At 38.3% G+C, this 26789-nt stretch overlaps 1 protein-coding gene across 2 annotated transcripts in view; it reads left to right on the top strand.

Moving 5' to 3' along the window:
• NME7 (NME/NM23 family member 7) overlaps positions 1-26789 on the top strand; it is an 85116-nt gene that overhangs the window by 11048 nt on the left and 47279 nt on the right. The window contains exons 2-7 of one of the 2 annotated variants that reach the window (XM_021549003.1): positions 7004-7111; positions 10393-10559; positions 15590-15700; positions 19300-19350; positions 21753-21960; positions 24825-24930. In XM_021549003.1, the coding sequence (XP_021404678.1) occupies positions 7004-7111; positions 10393-10559; positions 15590-15700; positions 19300-19350; positions 21753-21960; positions 24825-24930 (751 nt within the window). The remainder of the gene's footprint in view (positions 1-7003; positions 7112-10392; positions 10560-15589; positions 15701-19299; positions 19351-21752; positions 21961-24824; positions 24931-26789) is intronic. The other variant, XM_021549004.1, reaches the window with a different exon arrangement.

Raw genomic sequence — 26789 nt, 5'->3', positions numbered from 1 at the left:
AGGCTCTGCTCACAACAGTCAAGGATGAGAAACTTGAATATAGAGAACCAGGCCTCATTATTTCTCACAGAAGTACTTGACTTTTTAAAGAGATTTTTTTAGAAATTTCAATTGTTTTAAATGTTTTTGAATTTAATTTTTCAGCTTTATCTCTGCAGAGGATTGTCACATTTAAGATGTTCTATCAAAGAGTAGCACTCCTAACCCACTGGTTAAGACTGTCTTTTAAGCTAATTGAAGTTACATTTTTTTTGGTCTGGTGGTCTGGGTCTGCGACCACTTGGTGCTATGTGGGAAGACTGGCATAATGCAGGGCAGGGTCTGCACCTAAAAGCTGAAAATAAAGCAGGGCTTGCCAAATGTTGAAATGGGAGAGCAGGAAATATATTAAGTCAAGCATTTAAAGCAATCAGTATTTCTGGGGCTCTGGAGAAAGCGGGTGCTGCTGTGATGGTGCATCTGTCACTGGCCTGCGGGGGGAGTATAACACTGTCAGTGGCTGCTTCTGGCTGAAATTCTTGGCTCTTGCTCCTCAAAGCAGGAGTTTGTCACTTACTGCTTTTCATTTGTGCTGAAGTCCTCTTCAGGACTAGGAAGTAGCATTAAATCTGAAGTGGGGATTGGTCTGGGAGAGCAGTGGTTGGAGATTTATGGGCTTCAAGGAATAGTTTCAAATAATTCATAACAGGACTTATATACCTGCTAGAGGTTGATCATACATTTATAATAGTAGCATCTGGACTTTGGAAGTTGATTATAGGTTTATAACAACAGTTTCTGGGCCTAATTGTGAAAATAATGTTCTTGGTGAAAGCAGCTGGTCTGGTCCCTCACTTCACCCCTGTGAAGGCCAACATCTGTCTAAGGAATGCACCAGCACATATGGCAATAGTTGGTGGGTTTTGTAGAAACTATAAAGAGGAAAGATAAAGGTACCTCTTCACTGGCCATTTCAGCTTTTGGGGGTGTTGTTTTTTTGTTGGTTTTTTTTTTTTTTTTGTTTTTTTTGTTTTTTTGTTTTTTTTTTGGTTGTCAAGCTCTAAGACTTTTGTGATTTTTTAAAAATCTTGCTTCTTCCTAAAAACAGAAGGTGTGTCCATGTTAATGCATAAGCAGGCTACCTGATGTTGGAGTCAATGAGCCTCATGATACCTTCACCTGAAATATTTAATAAAAACTAGTATTCTTATGCTTTGAAACCATCCAATTTTTTATAAAAATGCTCTTGCTCTTCCAAAGTGTTTTTGAGAGTGCTGCCAACCTGGTTTGATAGGGGAGCAGTTTGTGAAAAAATGTTCCCTTACAATTGTTTATTTTAAGAATTTTAGGCAGCTTCAGAGCAACCTTTTCAGAAAGCTCTTTTGATGTATTAGGAGAAATACCCATTCGGTGTGAGAATAGTTCCTATCTGCTGGTCCATCCTGTTCCCAGTGATTTTCATAGAAACAGCTTGATCTGTGCTTTACTGGAGGTTTTCTCTGTGACAGCAGAGTTTTACAAAATATAGAACACAGATATCAGGATGGATTGGGTTCAGCTTTTACCAAGGTTTGTGCAATCATTTTATTGCTTTATTAGGTGATGATTCAAATCCTTTGATTCTTTTTCTCTTTGGTCTGATTTCAGAGTCACCGAGTCACTGAGAAATATCGAAGGAGCAGTAGACAACAAAGCTGCACACTTAAAATGTAGCAAAACTCTGCATGACTCCTAAAGCTGTAATATGTGAACAATGGGCCCTGATCCTGTGTCAGATCATGTCATGCATGCTGAAGTTCCTGACAGCCTGTATAACCTCATAGAAATCAGATTACTCATAGCATGTAAAGGTGCACTTTCTAGATACCTCAGGGCTTTCTAATTTTAATAAATATTTTGGTACTGTTTCATGTGAAGTTCTCTTGAGCTGGAAAAAAAAATCAGCAGCCTCCATTTCCCTGTTTTCTCCATTGTGAGATAAACTCTAGCATGAAATTTCTAGTCAAAACCAGAGAAGGAGGAGAACAGAAGTACTCACCCCAGAATAGTACAGTAGTGTGGCTGTCAGGTGAAGCATTTGGAAAACCAAATCCTGGTCTGTATTCTTCATAGGTCAAACCAGAGGGGTAAAGTTTCTCCACCTTTCTGTGGGAGTTCCTTAGTCCTTGAGCTACTCTTCTACCACTGATGCTTCTCATGAAAACCTTTGGTAGATCTTACTTTGTTTTCCTGTGGACAGAAGCCTTTTGGAAGTCTAAAAGGTTAACAGGACAAAATATCATGTCCTGTCCAGCTTGTTAAGAATTCTGCTTTTTGGTTTTGAATGTGCTTGGCAGTTTGGTTCCAAACATACAGCTTCCCTCTGCACAGAGTTTTCTGGGGGCACAGTTCTTTGATGGATGCTTGGATTTAGCTTCTTAGTCCCATGCTGGCTAAGAATGACTGCTTTTCCCATCACTTTCAGAAGTAAGTACAAAATTTGGGATTTTTATTTCAGCTGTATTCAATATATTTCTCATGTCCATAGAGCCATCCTATTGCATATTCACACATACCAATATGAATAAAAAGCGAAAGGTAGCAAAACCCACATGCATTTAAATGTTTTTCTGGGCAACGTACAGAAGGAAGAGGAAAAAAACCTTTTCTTTCCATCATCACAGTAAGTGAATTGACATTGCTGATCTCAGTTCTAGAATTTACTGTGGAAAGGAGATGTAAATCCTGAGCTCAAGACAGCTGTTCTGGAAGTATCAGTATGTAAATGTAAAGTACATAATCACTGCTGGGCTTTTTAGTGATAGTAATTTTTCCACTAATGTGAACATTTGTGAAAAAATATTTCTCACCTATTAGGTATTGCCTGTTTAATTGCATAGTCATGAGAGCAGAGGCTATGTGTGATTTTGATGAGGGAATGGTACAGAAATAAATGGAAATTAATTCTTTGAAGCAAGAATTTTCTGAGTTATAATGTACTTATATATTCACTTGATTTGTTATGACTTGAGCTGTTCAAAGGATCGTGATTTCAGTGGTAACTAACATGCTTGTCCCGTTTCCTGGGGGAATGAGGTGCTCTCTGGTCAAGAGCTGCAAAATATTCCCCTTTCAAGACTCCCTCTTAGTCTGGAGCAGTGTGGTGCATTGAACATGTTACCCCCTGACAGGTCATCACTGTTCTCTAATCACTCTTCTTTGGAGAGTTATTTTCTCTGAGTTTCCTTTGTTAGGAGAATTGACAGAAGCTAACAATGAAACTTAGCTTGCCTCCCACAGGACTTCCAAATCCTTGAGGCTCCTTCCCACTTTGCAGTCAGGACACACTAGTGAAAGGGTATGTAGGAAGGTTGTTTGCCCTACCAGCTCTGTTGACTGAGTGATAAACTGATTAAAAATAAGTGTTCAGAAATTAGAATTTCAGGTCTGTGAAGGCTTAAACATTTATTGCAATCCTTACAGTATGTGATGGGAAGTGGACAATTTTTTGTGTTTGGTTTTTGCCTTCAAAATCCTACTCCATTAAATAAGTAAATAAAATTTTCTGTTCTTATTTAAAAACATATTGTGAATTTAATATGTACTCACTTTTAAGAACTTACATTTTGAAATTGGTTGGCATTTTTGATGACTTGGAGTGACAGTTTCACAGCAATGCCTGTCAAGGGCTTCCCAGAATAAGTTCACCATATCATGACTGTGTTCTGTATTGTCTTTTATCTGTTTTAAGACTATTTGCATGAATCTACAATAGTTACATCAGAGTCCTGCTGTGTTTTAGGTGCTTGTTTGGTAGGGTCTTCAGTTTGCTTTCAGTGTTGAATTATTTCACTTTGCAGTGTCTGCCTCTGAAACAATTGACATGTTCACAACTATAATATTTCCAGTTATTTTTAGAGCATTTTCCATAAGCTTTGAACTTTTTTCTGATACTGTTCTCTACATGTATAAATATTTATTGTAATAATTCTATGTATATACGTCAGAGAAAATTCTAGTTATGGCCCAGGAGAAGCTTTAGAGGCTTTGTTTTGGTGATTTTAGAAAAATATTAGGTCTCCATATTTTCTGGATACATAACAGTAACAGATTCAAGCTGCCCTGCTTACTGATAGCATTTTCTGTGTGTTTGAGGATTAGCTCTGCAGTTTTTCTCAAGTCTAAGTAGCATTTATTACCTTGCTTTTGCTTACAATGCTAAAAGAAGATAATACAGAATGATGATTTCTGCTATTCAGTGGCTAGCAGAGCTTGCTGAATGACAAATATTAATAGCTTAGACACGGAATAAACCCTTATGAAATGGAATTCAAATTCTTAGTGAAGTTCAGATTCTTAAAACCAAGATTGTGTTAGAAGAAAAAAATAAAGAGGCAATTCCTCACCACACAAGGCACACAATGCAGTTTCTCACTGTAAACATGAAGGTGCTGATGATTGATACTGGTGACTGAGTAAAAAATCTACTGGTGCTTTCTTTGGTTGTTTATATAAATACATTACTTCCCTGAGATGAGTAATTTACAAATTTTGGAAGTTTAACTTAAATGAAAATCAATAGCTTCTGTGGCAACTGCTACCTGGAAAATATAGTTGAAAGCAATGCTATAACATGAGAAAGTAGCATGTAGTAATGCAATTATATGTCTTCATATTATGAAGAGGCACTTATTAAAGATGGTGCATCTATTTTATTTCATCCATCAGTAGTCATTTTCTGGAGGTAGTTCTTGAGAAGTGCCCCATCTCTGGAAGTGTTCAAGGTTGGATGGGGCTTTGAACAATCTGGTCTAGTGAAAGGTGCCCCTGCTGTGGCAGGGGAGTTGGGACTGGGGGATTTTTAAGGTCCTTTCCAAGCCAGACCATATGGAAGAGGTTTCACAGGAACTTCTGTGAGCCAGAGTGAAGTTTGATAAGAGGATCCATGTTTACCCCGATAGAATTTTCTACCAAGGTCATTGACATAGAAACCAAGAAAGAAAAAAGGATAAATAGGAGAAACCTGCAACTGCCTATTCCAGTAAGCACCTTGTCTTTCGTGACCAGTGAGTAAAGCGTAAACTTAGGAGTTTCGTAAGAATGTATAAAAAGCATGCATGCTGTAATAAAAACAGGTTTGAAGCCTTCTGAAAATGGAGTGTGTTGCTTTGTATTGTCTCCATCTCAACTACGAGAAGACCAATCTATGGTTCTGTGAAACTGGACTGTTCTTCATTTTAGATAACCCCTTTGGTGGAGAACTGCTTCTCTGTAAAATCCATTCTTGACAAGATGATGGTCAGTCAAATCAATTGATCAAATATCTTGCTGTCCAGTAGTATGAGTGTGAGATCAATGTTGAAATCAGTCTGCCAACCCTTATTACTGCTTATTGTCCATATAGAAAAACCAGGAGTGAGTTTTGCCATAAGACGGAGTTTGTTCTGATTTGCTTAGCTCCAGAATGATGGCAGTGGCGGTAATAACGCAAACACATCCAGCTCAAGAGAGGGTCAGAAACCAGGCTAAGTCCCTAGGGAGTTTTCATGCTGGATGCTGCATGTAAAAGATGAGCTTAACTCTTGTCAAAGGCTGCAGTGTGTGCTGTACAGATAATACAGAAGTTGGAGTAGCTGATGCTAATAAAGTTTCCAGTGCTGCACAGACTTCTACAGAGAGAAATGGAAACTGCATCCTTCACGGGGCACTGTGCTGCCCCCATGGCATAAGTGTCTCTGCAGTACAGTCATAACTTTGTTTGCAGTACAGGGAGTACCATAAGAGCTGACAGGAGGGAGGTGCATTTGCCATGATGCTCTTGACTGAAGAGGTACTAGTATTCATCACATTGTAAAAGTCTGAATTTGTTCTTCATTATCTCATTCTTTTCTGCTGCTGCTTCTGTTAGGACTTCAACCTGCAAAAGTGCTTAGTCCTAAGTCAGTGGTAAGATGAAGATTCTGGAAAATTGTCATTCTTTTTCTGCTGGTGTATTAGAATAGTCATGGAAGCTTTCAGGATCTCTGTCTTTTTGCTTATTAAGTGGTCTTTGTAAGAAATGAAATGCTGTCCTTTTCTTAAATCTGAAGTACTGAAGAGGCCCACATAGCTTTAAGTTAAACTCCCAGTGGTTCCTCAATGTTTAAAGTGTATAAGAAGAATACAGATATGTATAAAGTGTGGAAGTCTGTGATAAGAACATGCTTGCCCTTAGGAGTAGCAGATTTAGAGGATATGTGGGAGTTAAAAATTTAGAGCTCCATCTAACTATTTTAGCTATCAAATAGCTGATACTGCATCAATAACTAACAAACATAGAGGAATGAGAATTGCACATCCATGTGCCATGCCTTGCCTTTGTTCTTGCTTTACTGGAGGCTGTTATCCTCTGAGGATGAGGCATGGAGAGAAGGTACTCATATAGTTACACTTCTGGAATTACTGCAATCCATCTTCCTCATCTGCACTCCTTAGGGGCAGAAAATGAGTTGTAAATTATGTCTGGCTATTTATGCTTTATGCAAATTTCAAGAAGTTAAGTAATAAATCAAAATAATGTCCTTAATTTGAATATGTTTATCTCATCATTAAGAGAAATTTAGATATGACTGTTAAGGAACAGGAAAGTGTTTCTTTTTAGGATGTGTAGAAAAATGTGTTAAGAGTCTGTAATTTAATTGTAGATAAACACATTTTTTTAGTGAAAGAAAGTAAATCAAATACTTTGACTAAGTTGAGAAGTCTGACAACAACGTCAGCAGTAGTCTGTGTTTCATGATGGAGGAAACCTGGTAAGTTATGAGATTTTCTCAAAAACTGCCACAATCCAAGTTCTATCGTATTTAAAAGATGATAGCTAACAAGTAAAAAGATGTCACCAGATGTGGTACACAGTAGATAATATGCAGATTGTGCAAGTCCATCTACAAGTGATTTTTTTTTTTACTTTTCTAATAACAAATGAAGGAAGTTTTTTTTTTTAATGTATTTTTACATATAGAATATGTATGCCTTCTGTAAAAGCCAGTTTTGCCCCTTTTTCCAGAGTCAAGATGAGAGATACGCTTTCATTGCTGAATGGTATGACCCAAATGCTTCACTCTTTCGGCGTTATGAACTTCTGTATTATCCAAAAGATTCATCAGTTGAAATGGTAAGGATATAAGAAAAAAATCTGTTGTCATAAATGTAATATCTAATTAAATAGTTCATAAAATGACAATCCACTGCCTATGCCTATTAATTTTCCAGGTAAGAAAATTTAATTTAAAATGTATCTTGCTCTGTTTCTAAAATGAAAAGCAAAGCAAGTGAAGCATATGGAATACCTTCCACATTTATGATTTTTTTTTTTATTTCTAAAAGCTTGCTTTGGTGTGGAGAGATTATTTTCACAAATCTGTTTTCATTCCATCTCTACTTGGGTTTCAGAATTGAAACTCATCAACTCTGGCCTACTGCTTGTGAAGAGTAAGCTGATGCTAATTCCAAACAGGAGAATAAGCTTCAGCAGGGTTTCCAGAAGTCTCTGAAGAGTAAAGTGTAGAAGAGTGTTGCCAAAGTACAGGAAATGGTAAATTTGGTTTAATGAGAGGTAGGACATTTCAGACATGAGATCCAAATTTTTTCATTGCACAGACCTTTCTGACTTATGGTTCATACAACTGATCCCATTGCTTATTGACAGCAGTGAAAACCAGCATATTGCAGTAGCAGGCATGTATATAAAAATATAATATATACTATAAAGATAATCCTCATGCCAACCAATGCTTTGTGCTTCCTTTTAGGAATAATTAAGTGGCATGGATTAGTCCATTCCAATTCTTAGTGAAGAGTCTCAGAAGAGCCCAGATTTGGATATTCACACTTAGTAATTTCATTATCAAATTTTCACTTTCCTGCTATAAAACTCAACTGCAGAAATAAAAGGTCTAGTGGAGTTTGCATTTTCTTATTCAAACTGCTTCTCACTGAAGCAGTAATATGCATTTGTGTGAGAAGAGGCACTTTGCACTGATTACTAAGTTAGTTCTTTGTATGATGTCTGTGCACAACTCTCAAAATGTGAGGTTTCTTATTTTTATTGCCCTGAGACAGTTTAGCTGATCAGTCAGGAACTGTAATAATCTTCCTACACAACCATGTGTAGGCTGGCAAAATTGTTGTTCATTTCACCTACATGTCTCAAAGCCAAGAGTTTCCAAGGTGTTCTTGAGCTTCTCAATGCAGTACCTATGTCTTGGCAGACTTTTGTATGCTGTTGGTGTGCTCTTAGGTTAAAGCAGTGTGGTATGTATGCAGGCGTAGACTGCATGTGGACAGCACAGGAATTAAAAGAACCAAAATGTATGTGAACACCCTTAGAGAAAGAATATCTCAAAATCACTTTTGGGGGGTGAGTTTTGGACAGAATTTATAATTATTTTCTGGATAGTTTTATTTTTTATTTCTGCAGAACTTGGTGATTTTTTTTTTTCATTATTACTGCCTTATTCTTCTGCATCTTTTAGTACTTTCCTGAGGAGGTGACAACCTGCTCTTATGTCTAACACATCTGAGAGAAGGGAGGTGATGGTTATGAGCTGGCTTTCCCCTACATATGAGGAGGATCTCTGGCAACAGCTCTCCCTTATCACACACTGCACCTGCAGGTGGAGCAGAGCTGTTGAAGGCTTGTGTTACATGAAGTCCTGAGCTTAACTTTTCTTTCTGTCCTTCATATCTTGCTTGGTGAACTAGAATGCCAGTGGGAATAATGAGAGAAGTTTCCAGCTTGCTTTGCAGCTGTAAGAAGACAGCATAGATTTTTGTTCAAGAGCAGCAAGCAGTTTTTTCAGTCAAACTGGATCTCTTGATTGAGGCCCCATTCTCTGAGTTTTCCAGAGATAACAACTCTCATGGGGAATTCTTAAAGCCCTAATAGCGTTTCTTTCTACAAGAGATTTCCTAAAAAGAGAGAATAAATCTTTAAAAAGGACAGATTCTTATTGGAGAACTATTTTGTTTTGGATATTTTACTTCTACATATACATGGGCAGGAGTGGAACAGTCCCAACAGTTTTATATTTCTTCTCTTGTGGCTTACCGTTCACATTATAAAAAGGTATTTTAAACATATTCAAAAGTCCACTCTAAAGAGGAATTCTTTAACACAGGTAGATCTCCTTTTTGAGATGAGAGGAGGACCTCAGGGTGCCTTTCTAGCAACCATTAGTGAAATAACCAAGGAAATACTCAGATTTTTGGTCAAGATATTGAAGAATTTGCTTATGGTTGAGACAGGCTAATAGGCTTCCTGACAAAGTCCATGTGAAACAAGTAGCCAAATACAAGTTGGTTTCTTTGGTTTTGTGTTGTTTTTTTTTTTTTTTTACCATGTTGTAATTTAATTCCCTACTGCACTTGACTAGTGAACACGTAGTAGGAGCATGTATGAGGGAACTAAGGACATTTCAGGAGGGAAGGATTCTTCCTTACAATTGTGCCTCAGCAGAAGGCAGTATCAAAATAATTTGCAATTCTTTAATCTGCAAAGTTTTGGCTATCCTGAGAACAATTAAAATTCTTCTAGCCTTCTGCCAGGACTGTATACACACTTTTCAGAACATGAAATTTTGCTCTTAAATTTTTTTCCCCCTCCCAAATTTGTGGGAATGATGTTTCTTTCTTTTAATGCTATTCTAGTTGATACACCATTGCAGTGGAGGACAGCAGCTGTAGGTTGAGACATAAGGGGAAGTTTGGCCTGAGGAGGACAAAGCTCTGCCTTTCATAGGCTTCCACTTCCCCAGGAATTGGAAGGCATCTGTAATATCTACTTGCAATGAAGAAACTGTTCAGCAGGTTGACTTCTGTGCTTTGCCAGCCCACTCAGAAAAGTACACATTAATGTCTGGCTTCATGCTTGGAGTGATGATACATAAAGCTGAATTGTCCTGACAGGCTTTTGAGCTTGCAGCTTCAGGCAGTGAGAACATGTCAGCCAAGTGTTGCAATTGTCTCTTCGTCCCTAATGCTGAGTCTTACCTGAGGAGACCTGCCAGTGTGTATTCTGATCCTTCTGGTGCGAGCCGCTGGGCTGTGAAATAGCACGGATGTGCTGGGGGAGCTCTCAGTGAGGCTGGGCAGAGGCACTCACCAGGCACCTGAACCTTCTATAATTGCTTGAGCTAGAATGAGCAAATTACAAACCAAAAAGAATTTCAAACATAGCTCTTCCATTGAGACTATTTAAATGGAATAAATTTGTAATTGTGGTTTAGTCTTCTAAGCTTTCTTGGTACATCTGTAAGTTTAAAGGGCTCGGAATTAAATTCATTAAGTGATCAGATTCAATCCCACAGTACTATGGAAATATCTGACAGTAAAGACTGAGTTTGCCCCCTACTAAATCTCTTGCTTAGGTGGATTTTAATCTTGTTTTTGCTGCAGTACGACGTGAAGAACCGTCGCACATTTCTGAGGCGCACCAAGTACAAGAGCTTGCACCTCGAGGATCTCTATGTGGGCAGCAAAGTCACTGTGTTCTCCCGGCATCTCACCATCACGGACTATGGGAATCTGTACACGTCTCGCAAGCTCGGGAGCCGGGAAGAGAGGTGAGAAGGAAGATTTTGGAATCTTGTGGTTGGGATTTTGAAGTAGATGTTTGCTAGAAATTAGGTTTCTTTACTAATGTGAGCAGAACAGGAGATGGCTGCATGTTTGCATGTAGTTTGAAGGGATCTAATTTTTCTGATGGCTGCAGAGAAGCAAAGTGGTACCTGCTTGTGGTACTTCAGCTTCTCTATGGTGTCAGCTGCTGGCTCCTCTAGAAATCTTGGGAGAGAAGAAGGGAGGAGGAAAATGGGTCCTGCTCAGCTTTGTTACTCAGCCAGGGCCAGCAGGAATAGGGTTCTTTTGATTTGTGGATTCCCCTGGGGCAGAATTGATATGGTAACTGATGTGTGTTGGGCTTGAAAGGCCTGGTCCTTGAGAAAGTTGCAGCTGTGTCTCTGGGATATATGCAGAAGCCTAGTGCCTCGCCACTCTGTTAGTAATAAATGAAAGTACTAGAGGACCACTCCCATTCTCTGTTGTTTTTCCTCACTATGGAGACTTTTTCTGAGAATTTTTTTTCAGCTTCTCTTAAGCTCTGTGTGCATGAAGACAGAAAGTACAGTGTGAGACTATCAGTAAAAATTATAGGCTTGTTTGTTTACAATGGATGAAGATAAGACTCATAGTTTTGATTTAAAGACTTGCTTTGGAAAAGACTTTAAGAAGCTATCTGAGAGCACATATCAGGACTAAGAATACGAGGACACTAAGGTTAATTTACAAGAAATTTAGATCTGATTTAATGGCAGTGCAGGTAATCTCTGAATTTGCAAATTAATACATTTTTATCATTCCCTTCAGCCATTTTGGAAAGAACACGGAACATTTTCTTAGGTATGATATTCCATTGAGCCTTAATCACTTGCTCTCTTGCTCCTTTATAGTAAATGGGCTTGTTTTGAACTCTTTTTGGAGAGTTGTGCATAACCAGACATAGAGGAGGAGCTGCATGTTTTAACATACATATTTTTCTTAACTGCACAAAAAAAAATTGCTGTGAAAATGCCTGCCATAATATCTTTCCAGAGGAGTTCTGGTACTTCTCTGGGCTGGGGTTGGGCATGGTGAAAGAGCAGCAAAGGAGGTAGAGAACACAAGGGGATGGATTCTGTATATGTAGTTATTGTTTTTGTTCCTCAGTGCAGCTTTGGGTAGGTTACATCTTTATATCAATGTAAAGTTGTGTACTTCCTGCCCTGCCTAAACTAGCATAATGCCTGGTGCTCTTGTACTGCTCATGCAGTTATAGCAGGAAAAGGCAGCTAATGATAAAATGACATTTTCTCCTTGTAGGAGACTTTGCAGTCTACAGGGCAGCACTGTAATTGTGTTGGTCTTAGGAGGAGGAAAATTTTTGTATTGTTCTACAAAAGAAAGAAAAGGCATTTATGACATACCAGCTGTTTGGAAAACATTTTAGGAATGTTGGCTGAAAGATAACATAGATGTTCAAGTGGTGTTACATATTCAGAATAGCCTAAAGGAATATAGTGAAAGGTGCCTTACTCAGGCAGTGGATCCTCAAAATTCAGTTTCTGCAGAAAGTGAACAGGGTCATATTAAAAGAGTTTCCTTGGACAAAACAGTTGCATGTGAGTTATTTGTCTTTTTGGCCTGTTCCTAGCAGGTTTTACAGCAGTTATTAGATGTAATAAGATTTATGCAGTGCATAATTACCAAAATAATCTGCAATTGTAATTTTATTAATCATTTTAAGGTTACTGTATGAAGCAGAATATGTATCTCTTTTTTTTTTTTTTTTTTTTAATCTTGTGCTGTACAGGAGTATTGGCAAATCTGTTTGACTTTGGTCACTCAATATGTGCTCAGACAGGCTCGGCAGAGGCTTTTGAGGGAGACTGCAGAGTGACTATAAAAAAATCTTGAATGTTTTGAGTTAGGGACCTTTATTTTTGTGAACAAAACAAGTGAATGTGACCCTAGGTACATGAAATACAAAAACCAGATGTGTAGAAAAAGGCTAATTTTGCACAGGCTTTTTCTAGAATTAAGTTAGAATTATTAAGACAGTTTTATTTCAGTTTCTATCTCTACTTTTCTTAAGTCTTGGGTCAGTTTTTCAATATTGTTGTATTTAAGTGTTCTGCATTTCTGTTCCCCTCCCAGTGTATCATAAGAAAACCATCACAAACAGTGACTAAAATGGTTAGGTCAGCATGTGCTTACTTACAGTGTGCCACATAAGGAATCACTGGTGTAGAACAGGGCTTTCTCTTTCTGTAGCCTTTCACTTGTGATCCTGGGCGGTTGTAACCTGAGGTAAACATTTGTCTGACCAGTGTGTCCTGTCTGAGTAGGCTTTACTTAGAATCAGTATCACTCGTATTGAAAATGATGTTACAAAACTTGTGTGTCACCCAGAAATACTTGTGTTCTGTTTTGAGTGGGATATGTTATTCTTATGCTTCTAGTCATTGACATAATCAGCATTTCTTCCCCTGCAAGACATAAGCTACTGTATGTGCAGCAGTCCTATTATTAGAAGTAAGTAGGTCTCAAAAGCATAGTCACAGCATGCTTTGTGCATTGTTCCTTTGATCAGTTCTCATTTTCTGTTGTTTCAGTATTCATTGCAGTACTGTCACACAGTCCCTCTGAAAATGTAAGCAAGTGAGATTAATTTTCCTTCTTTCTCCTTGGTTCCTAGATGTGGAGCTGTTTTCAGATCTACACTGCATACTGCATCATGACAAACCCCATGAAACATATTCCTAATTAAAATTAAAAATAGGGCACATGAATCAACATCCAATCTCAGAAACAATCTTCAGCATCCTGAAGTCTGCTTTTTGTATCCTGCTTACTTCTGAAAAGCTCACACTGAAATGTTAAAGTTTAAATATCAGTGTTAGACAAAAGATTTTACAAGTGTTGCTCATTGCAGTTTGTATTCATGTCTTCTAAGTAAATTGCTTCATAATGCAGTATTTCTTTGCAAATTTGTAGGACTTACACTATTACTAAAACCCTTGAAATTACAAAAGTAAGGGGCAATTTGTTTCTAGCATTACCAGTCTGTCTCAAACAACTTGTGTAATAACATAAATTCAAAGAAGTGTTCCGTGAGGAAACGCAAAGGGTGCTGGAGATCCCATTCCAGAGGTTTGATCCTTATTGTTTGTGGGAAATGACAGTGTTGAGAACCTCTTGTGCCAGCCTGCAGGTCATGCATTGTGTGATTCTCATTGGTCAAACATGAATCTAAGCCCCTCATGGGCCTCGATTCACATGGTGCACCCTGTGATAGGATAAATAATATCACAAAATGAGATGGAGCTATGAGACCCTTGGGGAAGAGGGGGACCAGGCTCTAAGGCTGCATGAAGTATGCTGGCAAACTGTGTTCAGTGTTGATGAGAGGTCATCCTTTCCTGATCTGAAGATGGGGCTAAAGCAACTTTAGCCTGCACTGCAGTGGACTGAAGCAGAGTCTTAGTTGACTGCTTCCATGCAGTTTCTGGCTGTAGCCTTAGTCCATCAGTCCTTTTGTATACTTCCCCATGGGTCTGAGCTTGAGGTGCTCTGTGCATGGGAGCTTCATGGTGCTTGAGGAATTCTGTTTGTTTTGGAGCTCTAAAAGTCTGAAATGCCTGTCTCTTAGTTGTAGATAAAATGTCAGGTATGTTCAAATCTTCCTGGTTACATTTCCTGGTCCTAACACCTCCCCTTGCTCTACATTTGCTGTGAAATAGTCTGTCTCTTGCCAAAGCATCTGTCAATCTGGGGTCACTTAAAGTTCAGAGCAAATGTAGTGTAAATTCATCCATCTCCTATAATCTCAGCATATTTGCCCTGGCTGGAATATATTGCTGCTAACCTAAGGGCTGCTTTCCATGCTATGCTGGTATATAAAATAGGAAATCTGGAATTATTTCTCTTTCATTCAAGGAAGTCCTGCAATAAAAAAATAATTCCATTTTGGAGAGCCTTCTTTATTGGAAACAGTGTAAAAGATGGAAATTGCTCTTTAGGATTGTCGGAGACATGGCATTTCTGAGATGCAGGGTTGAATAGACCTGTTGGTTTGTAAGCCGAACACATTTGAAGCTGACTCACCACAAGATGAATGCAAATAGAAAATGCAATTTTACAGACCTTCTTTTTGTGCTTGTTATTTTTGATTAATCATACGTTTAGTGCTGATGTTCTTGGTGCTGTGCAAAGCTCACTAATAAAACAGTCCTGGCTCTGAGGATGTACAGTATAAAAAGATAATTACCTAGAAGACAGGATGTCCTTGGAAACAAAGATGTGGGGGAGAATGTAGAGATTTTTGGATTGATGTCCCTTAGAATATAGAATATAGCTGTCAGTCAGTATAAGAGATTAAATACCTCCTCTTCCATCCTTTTATTGTGTCTATTAACAGTGTCAGATATTTGGCATGCAAATTCTAAACCATGAAGTTTTTATACTGCAACAAGCACAAGGGATCTTTTTCTCACAGAGGACTTCATTTATTTAAAAATTATTAATAAAACAATTAAACTCAAACTTTGAGTTTTATGGAAGAGGCACATGTTTAAGTAATATTTTTAAACAGGAATTTTAACAGCTTCAGTTTTATGTGTATGATTGACATTAGGGAAAAAGGGAGCTGGGCAAGCAGAGGGACATTAATGATTCGGTTGTGTTCTGACCCAATCTGAGAAGCTGTTGAGATACCAGTTGTCTAAGAAAGCAGTGGTCAAATTGTGTGGTCTGAGAGCAAAGGAAGAAGTTGGTGAATAATGACTGCTGGTGGAACATTGTGAGCTGACTTGGGTTAGAAAGCCAAGGAAATTAAAATATGCAAAGCTTGTTCTTATCAGAATATTGGGTTGCACAGGCATTCAAGAACAGCATGGAAATTGATGAGACACAGGGACAGTTAATATATGACAGTAACAAAATTTCTCTCTTTGATGTACTGTTTTTTTGTCTGAATATGAAGCAAACATGCACACCAAATGCTCTAAGGAAAGTTGTGTTGGCTGTATCTCTCTACTATAATTTTTTTCCTTCCCAGAACGCTGGCTTTGATTAAGCCTGATGGAATGTGTAAGATGGGAGAATTATTTGATATCATTATTAATGCTGGATTGACAATAACTAAAGCCAAAATGATGCTGCTTTCAAGGTAAGCAATTCTTAAGGTTAGCTCTATTTTATCTAAATATTTTTTCAATTAAGAATATTCTCTAAAGCAATTCTGTTGCTCCATGTGTCAGATCCATTCCAGTGAGTAAGAAAGGTAACTCATGCAACTCATCAGTTTCATAGTTCTGTAAGTATCTGAAAGTATTTAGAGATTTAAGCTAAGTATTAAAAAGTGCTGTGCAAATATGAGTGTGGGTGATGAAATATGTCATGTCTGTATGAACCCAGGGTGGCTACCATACCTTTAGCAATCCAGCAGTGTTTACTACTGACACATCTGTATGTCCTCAGCTCAAGGCTTCCTCATACAGACGGTATTGCTCATTATAATGATGTTGTCTTTAAAGTATTTGGTTTGCTTGCTCTCAGTTAATCTGTTGTCTTAATTTTTGCTCTCAGATTTTTGCTGGAAGTCCTAGGCAAACCAAGTGATCTGATGGTGCAGGGCTGGACAGGTTTTACTCATGCATCTTCCTAATCCCCCAGCCTTCAGTTTTCTCCACTTCTTAATGAGCCCCAAGATTTAAAAAAAGGCATGTTTCAGAGGAAAGAGAACATAATTAATTTACTTTAGAAGACTTTCCCAAAGTTACTGCATTCTGTCACCATTGTATCTTTGTTAAACCTATTTGTATGTGACATGTTTTTGGAAAGAAAAGCTGTCTTACATAATATCATTTTAATGTATTCTTACTGTTTATGTGTGAGGTCAGCAACAATTTTCCTTCATTTCAGAACCTTTTTGACTTTCTGAAATACTGATAAAGTGATTATAAGACTTCCTCCTCTTGTCTCTGCATGCACCTGCTGCAGTATCTGAAGGTACTGGTCCCAGATCCTCCATCCAACAGCTCCAATTCACGAGTTCAAACGTGTTTCTGATGTTTCTTTGCAATTTATAATGTCTTTCAAACTAGCTTTTTTTTGCTTCCTTTCTTCTGCAGTATGAGAGATTTGATCCTGAAATCTTGATTTTAGTGATGCTTTATTTGAGTGTCTGTCTGAGAAATCAAACTATTAAGCCAAGTCACATGTTTCAGAGTTGACTCTGAAGGGAAGAAATGGACACTTGAACTTTTACTGCCTACTGCAATATAAAAATTCCTGTTTGTCTTGTTAATTGAAAGTAATTATTAATTAGCAGAAGAATGGGCTGTGATAATGAATGCATTTAAATAGTGTCTTGAGTATTTTATGGTTTCTCTGCATACTATCTACTCTGTTTCTTGGGACTGTGCCATTTTAAAATGATAGAACTATGGCTTTGCCAAAATCTTCCGCCCTTAGATTTCTGCAGGCTTGCTTGTTGAAATCGTCATCATCATCATCATCATCATCATCATCATCATCTACTGCTTTCTTGGGATTATTTATAACATCTGTCTGTCAATCACTGTTAAGTAGAGTCATGCCTTCTGTAGTTGTAGCCAAGATATGGAAGTGTGGGCAGGCACTTGCTTCTTCAGTCTCTTCCTTTAATCCTGTGTCAGTTCAGTCTGTTATACATAGGTGAACACTGTTTTCCATTATTTGAAAACAGAGAACTAATAATGAAATTAAAAAGGAATTAAGTTATACAACACCAACTGCATTTGATATTTATTTCACTGGGAATTGTTAACTGAATAGTAGAGCTCAATTTGTTCCAGAAACAGACCTCTCAAGTACTTCTTTGCAATCAGAAATGGTAATACTTAATCCCTTCACCTACCTTTTTCATATTTGCTTTCCAAAGTTCTTGGGTGAATTAATTTCGGAAGAGGATTTTCTGGTGAAATAATTAATTGTAGGTAAACCTTTTGCAGAATGTAGGCTTGAAGCATGAGATTGCAAGAGTTCTTGTGTCTAGCATAATTTTTACATCATGCTTGTGTCTTATTTTGCAAACAAAGTAAATCTACTGTTTGGTTGATAAAAATATTTTTGATTTTGAATGGCTCATACTTACACTGAACTAAAAGCAACAAACCAGGAATTACTCAGGTCATTTTGATAAAAAAGCTGGAGAAAAATGAGACTGTTCAAACACTGATAAATGTTAAGAAAATTAAATTCTTCTTATGTTCTTCTTAATATTATTTCTTTTCTCTTGCAATATTTGGTTTAAGTCTGGACTGCAAATGAGAGAGGCATCAAAAATTCCATTTCAGATGACAGAGATATGCCTTTGTTCATACTTGGAATCTGTTATTTGTAAAATGTGCAGGCAATTTCTGTCAGTAAAGAGAGCTGCTGAAAATGAGCAAACTCATGAAGACCAGAAAAAAAATAGAAGACTGTGCTGCGGGTAAAAACAACTTTCCAATTTGGAATCTCACCCTACAGCACTGCTTTATTATGAACTCTGTACTCAGGGTAGAGGTCAGCAATATTACTTTCTTTCACCTGTCAGTCCTCTTGAAGAGCTTGTCTTCTCTACAAATTCCAGCTTCAAAAAGTGGCACACACCAGGATTTGGAGCTAGCCAATACTGAGCCTGTGTTCTCAGCAGGATTTCTGAAGATGCAAAATAGGTTTAGAGCTGAAAAACTCTATGGATTTTTCTCGCTGTTGCCATGCAGAAAAAGCAGTTCAGTAAGCAAGAGTAAAACATGAGAAGCAGCTGGGGAAAAAGAAGGGGAAGAGAGTAGGTTGACTGGTGGGGTGAAAAGCCAAAAAATAGTGTCCATCAGTGGATGGATGGTAGCTCTGCACTGTGGTGGTCCCCAAAACCTATGTAGTTGGGTAGCTGAGCCCAGTGCTGGTAGGAGTGTGGCTGTGGCAATGTAGAGCTTGGGAAGAGCCACCACCCTGTCTGAAAAGGACATCTTTTTGCTTCCAGCTTCTGAGGAAAGGCTGAGTAAAAGCTGTGCTAAAGAGACACTGGGGTATGCTTAGTAGCCTTAATTTGCCTGGCAGTGTAAGGAGACCTCTCACTGCAGAAACCACATTGCTTTGGAAGAAAGCAGTGTGTAGTCACTGCTATGTTCCCTGAGGAGATTGCAAGACCAAATTGAGTTTTGAAGTGTGAAAGTGTGGGAGAAATCCAGTTCTAATATGGAGGGCATTGTGCTGCCTATGCAGCTTGTGAGATTTGATGACACTGACTGGAAACCAAGTTCTGCAGTATTTTGTTATGCACCAGTTTAATCAAACACTAGCCTTGATAAAGAAGTGTTCCAGTGGAGCAGATAAATATTTTATGCTTTAAAACCAAACTTCATTTACCAGTACCCCTGTTCAAACTGATGAATGATGAAAGCAACATAACAGCAAATGGCTTGCAAGAAGGTGACTCTGCTGCATTTATTCTCAGCCTGAGAATGTGGGGACTATCAATGACCCTGAAGTGGACTTTAGTAATTCCTTTTCAGAGCAGGAGCATGTGAAGTTGTCAGCTGTACTGGTAGCCACACAAAATATGAAATGTAAATGTTGTTTCTGTTATTGGACATGAACACCCAACAAGTTGTCCAGCTTAGGAAGACAGTGCCTGTGAATGATATTTGAATGAATGATAATTGTTGTTTTCAGGGGGGGTTTTATCTATCTATCTACAAATATATATAGAGCTATAACTGTGTCTTTTTACTTTTCCAGAAAAGAAGCAGCTGATTTCTATGCTGACTATCGAGCAAAACCTTTTTATCAGTAGGTATATCAATTTCAGCTTGATGTATATTAAGCTTATTTATTGAATCCATGAAGTTAATTTACCATATTTGATGCCACAGAACAATGGGAAAATTAGAGCTTGTCTTAGTTGAGTGAAGCTCTTTGCAAAGCATGCACCTTTTCTTCTTCCTCCAGGGAGAGATCCTTATTTCAGCTATTTAGGGTTTTAACTCACTCTTTTTACAATTCAGTGGTATCAGGGAAATGTCTTTTGTCCCTCAGAAGTGAAAATGCTTCTAGCAAGGCAAAACTTCAAAGCCAGGAGAAGGGATATCTTCAGGATCAGGGTGAGGGTGGAGCTTGCAGATAATGAGAAGTTGGGGGAACACTTAGTTGTTGTAATTGATTTGGTAACAAGTATCCCAAATAATAAATAACTGAAAGGATAGTTCATGGTGCAGTTTTTACTGTACTGCTACCTTTGGACAAATGTCAAACTTGCATGATGCTAGACTGCTCCACCTGATGTGAGAAACCTTAGTCTTTCCATAACTGATCAGATGGATGTTTATGACCCAGAGAGTGAGTTGTTTCTACTTTCCCTAAAAGTACCAGCAACTTTCTTTTCCTCCCTATCCATTGTGCATTCTGCCTCTTTTGGGGAGAAGGTACCTTGTGTTTTGCAGGCATATTGGAACCTGGGTTTGCACTGATGTGGTTGAAAGACCTGGTTTCAGTATTGTCACGAAATGCTTGAGAATTAGCATTGCCAGCTGCTCTCCAGCAACAGCAGCTGATTTGTTGTGGGTCCAAACTCAAAGCCCTTCAGAGAGACACAGCCCCAGGCTATGTCTAACAATCCTGGAGGTCAGAGAATGCATGATTTGGAATTGCCTTTTCTTTGCTGAATAAGCCTGCTTGAATACGTTGATAAATAATCAAGAATTTTGCCTGAAGTGTTATTTCACAGCTGTCTATCTATACTAATGGTAATTGTCTGAGGAGCTGTAGCCTTTGTCCACTGTGATGTGCCTGTCTCCTATCCTACAGTCCTATTGGCCACATCTTCTCTATAGGATTTTTCTCTAAATTAGAAATAAATAGCTCTAGAGCATTCCAAATCAAATAGAAACAAGAAACTTCAAGACAGTAAAGTGTGAGATCTATGACTGGTTTATATTTGATGTTGTATCTTGTCTTCAAATTTAGTTTGCAAGTTCACTAGTGAATGTAAGTCTAGTGAATAAGAAAAATAACAATTCTATAGTTTGGAAAATAATGGTTTTCATATAAAAGAATTTTTTTAAAAAGAATATTCAAGGATTAGTCTGCACAGTAAATAATGTTGTAGAAATTGCTTTTTTCTTGGATGTATGTATATGTACTATTTAATTGTCCTAAACAGGCAGACTGACTAACAGAACCTGACATCCAATCACTTTTTTTGGTGTTGTTTCTTTATGTAACTTTTCATAGTTTTAATATTGTTTCTTTTTCAAAAAACTAGTAGGATTTCTCTTCTCTTCTTGACCAGTGATTAGGAAGAAGGTAGTTGGAGAAGCATGCACATCCACAATTATAATTGTGTAAAGCAGTTATTCCAAACAAAGCAGTACAAAAACCAGAGTCAATGTTCTCCTTTGTTGGTTCTGTCCAGACTGAACAGTGAAAAGACAGGCTTATTGATATGCATGTTTTGTGAAGATACAGGATTATAGTTCTTGGTCTTTTGTTTGGTTTTTAAATGGAATGTTTGGGTTACCAATTTTGAGTGGTTGTTGTCTATTGTCAGGTGGTCAGGACAGAAGGCAGGCTGCTCCTGACAACCTCTTCTCCTTACTTGGATTCATCCCATTAAAATCATTTCAGTTATGCCAAGATGTATAACTCACTTTGTGAGTAAGTTCTTTGTCCCATGGAAACTTTTCAACTCCTACCCTTCTCTCCCACTTTGGACTTCAGCTGGACAAAATCCATGGGAAAGATCTGTGGGGCAGTGGAAAATTTAGCTTGAAAGCAGTGCTGGTGTTGTCAGTGGGGTACACATCCAGGTCATGTATGAGAGTCTTGAAATGCTACTGTGCAGAAAAGGAAAGCTTACCAATCATTCCTGTCAGACAAGTCGTTATAAGTGGTCTCTCTTTCACTGTTACCAGGACACCACTACTGATCTTTTAAAATATTTTGAAATCTAAGAGTCTACAGAGTAACTTGAGTGAGTTTGGGTTATTTACATGTTGTTTTTTTCCAACAGCCATAATAAGGGAATGTCTGCACATGACCTAATCTAACCTCTTCCTCAAAGCAGAGTTAACTTCAAAGTTAAATCAGATTGCTTGAGGTCTTGCCAGTTTGAGTTCTGAGCATCTCCACTGGGTCATGCTTTTGTTTGTTTTAATTTGTAGCATGGATCACCATGTGCTGTTTCCATTTTGCAGTGAGCTTCTCCAGTTAATAATGAAAGGCCCCATCCTTGCTATGGAGCTCTTAGGAGATGGTGCAGTGAGTAAGTGGAGAGCAATAGTGGGGCCGGCAAACCCTTCAACAACTGAGAGTGATACACTGGACAGCATCTCAGAGAGCTTTGGACATTGTGGCCTCAGAGATGCAGCTCATGGCCCGGATTCTGTTGCTTCAGCTGCTAAAGTAAGTTTTTGACTCTTTCTTGACTGAAGTTTATTTTTACTTTTTTGTCTGCTGACAGCTGGATTAGGGAGTTATCATTTTGTTTCTCCATTTGACTCCAGAACTAGTTTACATATTCTTCATGGCTCCATTTTAGCATGGAAACATAAACTGTCTGAAAACAGAAATCTTGTTTATCACAAAGGGGAATCTTGGGTGCTTTGATCAGGAGAGCATGCCTGGTCATTTTTAATGTATCCTGTACATCACAAACAATGAGTTAATTGCACAGTCTGTGTAATCTACCTATAGTCTACTAGTGTTTAGTTCTCACTAGTGCTCTGCTTGCAGCCTACTTTGCTGTTATTATTCAGAATGAAAAATTAGAAAACAGGCCACTTTGTAGTGCTTTGTACTTTGAGAGGTACAGAGGTAGAGTGGACATGGCTTTGAGGAGTTTGGTTCTGTTTTGCTTTGTTTGCCATGTTTCTTTTCTCATTTCTAAGAAAAAGCCCTGGGACTGGGTAATGGATATTACCATTTCTGCAGAATTAAGGTGACTTCTGTGTGCATTGTTGTGGGATAGATATGCTAATAAATGATGGCAAGAATAAAGTTTATCTCATGGTTGATAGATGTGTCGCTCTGGTTTCTCAGCTGTCGACCACTTTAGCTGGGGAAAGATACTAGTTGTTGCTTCCTTTATTCTAGTCTTCCCTTTTTAAACTGGAACAGCTGCAGTAGCACAGCTGGAAAGAGACCTCTGGTTAAATAGTTATATGTCTTCAAATATAAGGGTGAAAGTTTCTCCTTTTTCCTGTGTACTACCATGACAACTGTGCCAGCTTCTGAACTGAGAGTGTAGGAAAGAGTATCTATTAGCATAAATTCCTGGTTAGAAGCAGAAGTGTGTGCTTAGGTTTTAGGTTGTTGTTCTTGTTGCATTTCATTATTTTTGAAATGCTGTCTGAAGGCCCTGTTCATCTGCAGCATTTTTATGATACTGGGATTATTTTGCTGAACATCTGTAGGTGTGTGCATCTTTGTGGTGTTACTGATACCTATCTTTCATAAATCAAACAAAATTGGGAATTTAGTGCCCCTGTGCCTTTATTAATTTAGTAGGACTAGTATTATATGGCTGTATAGCAGTTGCTATGGAAACTAGTTGTCTGTGCCTGCAGAATATTTGCTGAAAAGGAAATATAAGATAAAGGGACCTAAATGAACTCTCCTGACAGAAAACTCAAGTCTTGACCACATTTAATGAATTTACTGTAAGATGAACACTTAAGTTGAAAGCTGCATTGTTCTTCTGATGGCTAAATGACAACTGATAATATGTCTCTAATACACTCTTAGCTGCTGTCTCTCTGCAGGCCAAATTTTGTAATTTCTTTAGATGAGGAAAAAAGGGTAAGGAAAATGATTTTTTTAAGGCTCCACAAGATTATAGTTTGGCCTTTTAGTATGAAAGTCCTTCAGCATTATTGAGTTAATTTCCTTTTATGAATTTTAATGGATAAAACTAAGTGTTAACTATTACACATATTTTACTGCCTTTTTCTGGCTGCTTCTTTTAGAGTAAATAGCAATTAATAGAGTGGGACAAATTCCTTGAATCATGCAGCTTTTTAGTAGAAGCATCTAAGGATAAACACTATTGTCTCAGGTGTGCCCACTTAAAATGTGGATTATTTGCCCACAGAAAAACAAAGGTCCTTTTTCCTTCTGTTGAAAGATCCATTGTCCAGGATCCATTGCCCAAGATACAAACCAGGACAAGTTTGAATTGTGTAATTCTTCAAGTAGGTATTACAGAAATTGTTGAAGTGCCATGAGCTAAATGTGAGTCTATTCCATTTAAGTTGAGCTAGTAAATTAAGGGAGACAATGCCAGGAAATGGCCTTTAGCATTGCTACTGTTATACAGGAAAAAATCAAATACATTTGGTAGTAGTATTTCTTGGATGTAATTTTTCTTCTTAAATAGAAATGTCTCGATTTTTTTACTGAATTTGACCAAATAGGTATGAAATGGAACCTGTGTTTTGCACATTTGTTGATTGGCAGATTGTGTAACATATGTGGATAAATAGTATGGAAAGAGTGTGAAGCTGTCAGTGCACAGTGAAAAAATATCAGTGAGGAAAGAAACCTGACTGCCAAGTTCACCCCAGTCTGGGGTGAACTAAGACCCAAGGTATCTGATGCCTAAATAGTGATGGTGGGAAGAAAGGGATTGAAGGCAAAAAGGTTCCTTTGATTTATCTGAGAAATCAAAGCAATTGGGTTCATCAGCTTCAATTCAGTAAGACTTTTAAAAAATTATAGGGCCAGTAAGGCTTGAGAAGTGACTCAGCAATTTAAGACAATGTTTAATTGTTTAAGATGAAAGGAAGAAAACATAAACAATTTGGAAGGAGGTCAGTTTTGTATATGGAAAGAAAACATATTTGGGAATGGATAGTAGTTGTATTTTTGCTTCTGTAGTGGAAAAGATGATTTGAGAAAAAGGAAAAATGAAATACGTGTGTAAGGGAGTGGATTTGGAAAGAGAGAGAGCATTGGTAAAACTGGGAGTACCTCTACCAAAATATTGTTGCATCAGCACTTTGAGTGTGAACAGATTGCATTGCATAACTGAAAAGGAAGACATTGCAAGAAATACTCCAGTCCTGTTTTTATGATTGTAGCAATGGTGCCAGAGAGGAAAAGATACATTTGAGATAATATTTTAGGGAAGAAGTATTTGTAGGAAAAAAAATCTGCACTAAAGGTTTATCTTCCATGATTATGGATGCTTCAGATGTTGTTGCTCATGATAAAAACTGATGTGTGCAGCTAGATCAATCTAAAATGTGTTTAATTACAATTGTTTTCAGGAGCTGGAGTTGTTCTTTCCCTCCAGTGGAGGTCATGGACCGGTCAGCAGTGCAAAATTCACAAACTGTACTTGTTGCATTATTAAGCCTCATGCTGTTAATGAAGGTAAGCAATGAACATAGCAGAGGAGAAAGCAGTATTGTATCCATGACCATTCCTGTGTCCTCTTTTTGGGAGAGTGACACTGCATGAGCACAGGGTGTATTTCACAATACAGGCAAAGCTTGCAGATACCTTGTTTTTCATACACATTTAGTATTTCTGCAGTTCATTTCCATGAAGATGAGTGGGTCATGTGCATTCCTCACAGATACCTGTTCACTTCATGAGAAAGGAAGGTGGAAAAGAGAAGGATTAAAACCTGCATGAGGTGTGACATATCTTATTGGGACAGCTTCCCATGTCCTTGCTCCTGTCTGCCCAGTGCAGTCACCTGCTGGAGGTTAGCATCCTCCCAAGAGAGTGAAAGCAGGACATGTAACCATGATCCAGGGCCCTCTGCTTAGGCAGTAGCACATCAGATTAAAGTGACTTGCAAAGGGAGATTTGTGCTGTTATGAATCTCGTTCTGCTGAATGCAGTGGGGATGGAAAGTAGGAAAGGCTTGTTTATGAAAGTGATCCAAAGACCTAAAGCATTTGGTGGATTCTGTGATGCTTTCTGTGCTGGAGAATGCCCTGGGAGTTTGCCATATGAGTATTAGAAATGTTTAATGCTCTACTGTTACCATGCAAAGATAATCTTGCTTGTGTTTCCTGTACTTAGATCCAGGAGCATATGTAGGAGCAGTGAGTGCAGTAAAATATTTTGACTCAGGCACTGAAATTGTATTTTTGAATACAGAATAAATATCACCATGTGAGAGCATAGAGTTTTTTCTTAGTAAGATGTAGAGCGTAATGCAACATTCTAATCACTTCTTTGTGGATAGCTTAAATGGAAACAGCAGACGTGGCTGGAGCAGTTTCCAGGCCTTTCACACCTCAGGTGGGATGTCTGGAGAGCTTGCTGAAATAAAAAAAAGGCTTTCACAAGGAGGAGTTTCATAGTTGCTACTGATAATGCGCCTGTTATCTCTTCCAGACCTTGCATGGTATCTACCATAGATAAGTCTGCCATGCAGCAAAGACACAGCGATGTTCCTTTTACAGAAATATGGGCAGCAGCTGGGACTATTTTACCCAGCTACATGTTTGCAGAGGACAGACTTTTCTGTGGCAGGATTGTTAGGGTCCTTCATTTGAGTGTAAAAATAGCAAAGTGGATGGCTTGGACTAGTTTTTTTTTAGAATTAAGATAAAATTTCTATTACATACAGAGGTTCAGACTCAGGTTTTCTCTTCCTATTGTTAATCTTATTCATCTCTGTAGATTTCATAGTGTCCTGTCTGTTCCTTTTTTTTTTCCTTGAACTTCTCTGAATTTTTCTGAGTTGACAGAAGACAAATTATGACCCTGTTTGTACATTCCTCTGGGAGTGTGAGTACCTGTAGGAGGGTGAGGGGGATGAGAAGAGAAGAGGAAGTATGGATGTAGGTAAACAAAAAATGTATGTGCACATCCAGCTTTGCAGTGTGAGTGCTGGTCTTAATGTCTCCTATACAGTCCTGAGGTCTTAATGTCTCCTAGACAGTCCTTTTTCTCACACCACAGAGGGCTGGAAAGTCAGAGTACAGCTGCCAAAAAGCAACTAAAATTTGAAAGACAAAAAGTGTACCTTGTGTGAGCATTTTCCTGTCATGTACCTGTGATTGCTACCCTCAAAAAAAAGAAATCGGAGCTTGTAGGGAAGGCTGGGCTCCAGGACGGCTTTGATGAATGGAGACGAGAGATCTTGGAAGGCTGCTCTTAGGATATCAGGTTTATTAGGGATGGTGAAAGGTCTTGCTTGGAGCTGCCAGACGCAGCATGTGGCAAGGCCTGAGGGGATGGGGAGAGACAAGGGGTAGAGAGGATGCTCTAGG

This window comes from Lonchura striata, chromosome 2, assembly GCF_046129695.1.
Source record: "Lonchura striata isolate bLonStr1 chromosome 2, bLonStr1.mat, whole genome shotgun sequence".
In the NCBI taxonomy this organism is placed as follows: Eukaryota; Metazoa; Chordata; class Aves; order Passeriformes; family Estrildidae; genus Lonchura; species Lonchura striata.
This window is presented reverse-complemented; position numbering and strand designations above follow the sequence as displayed.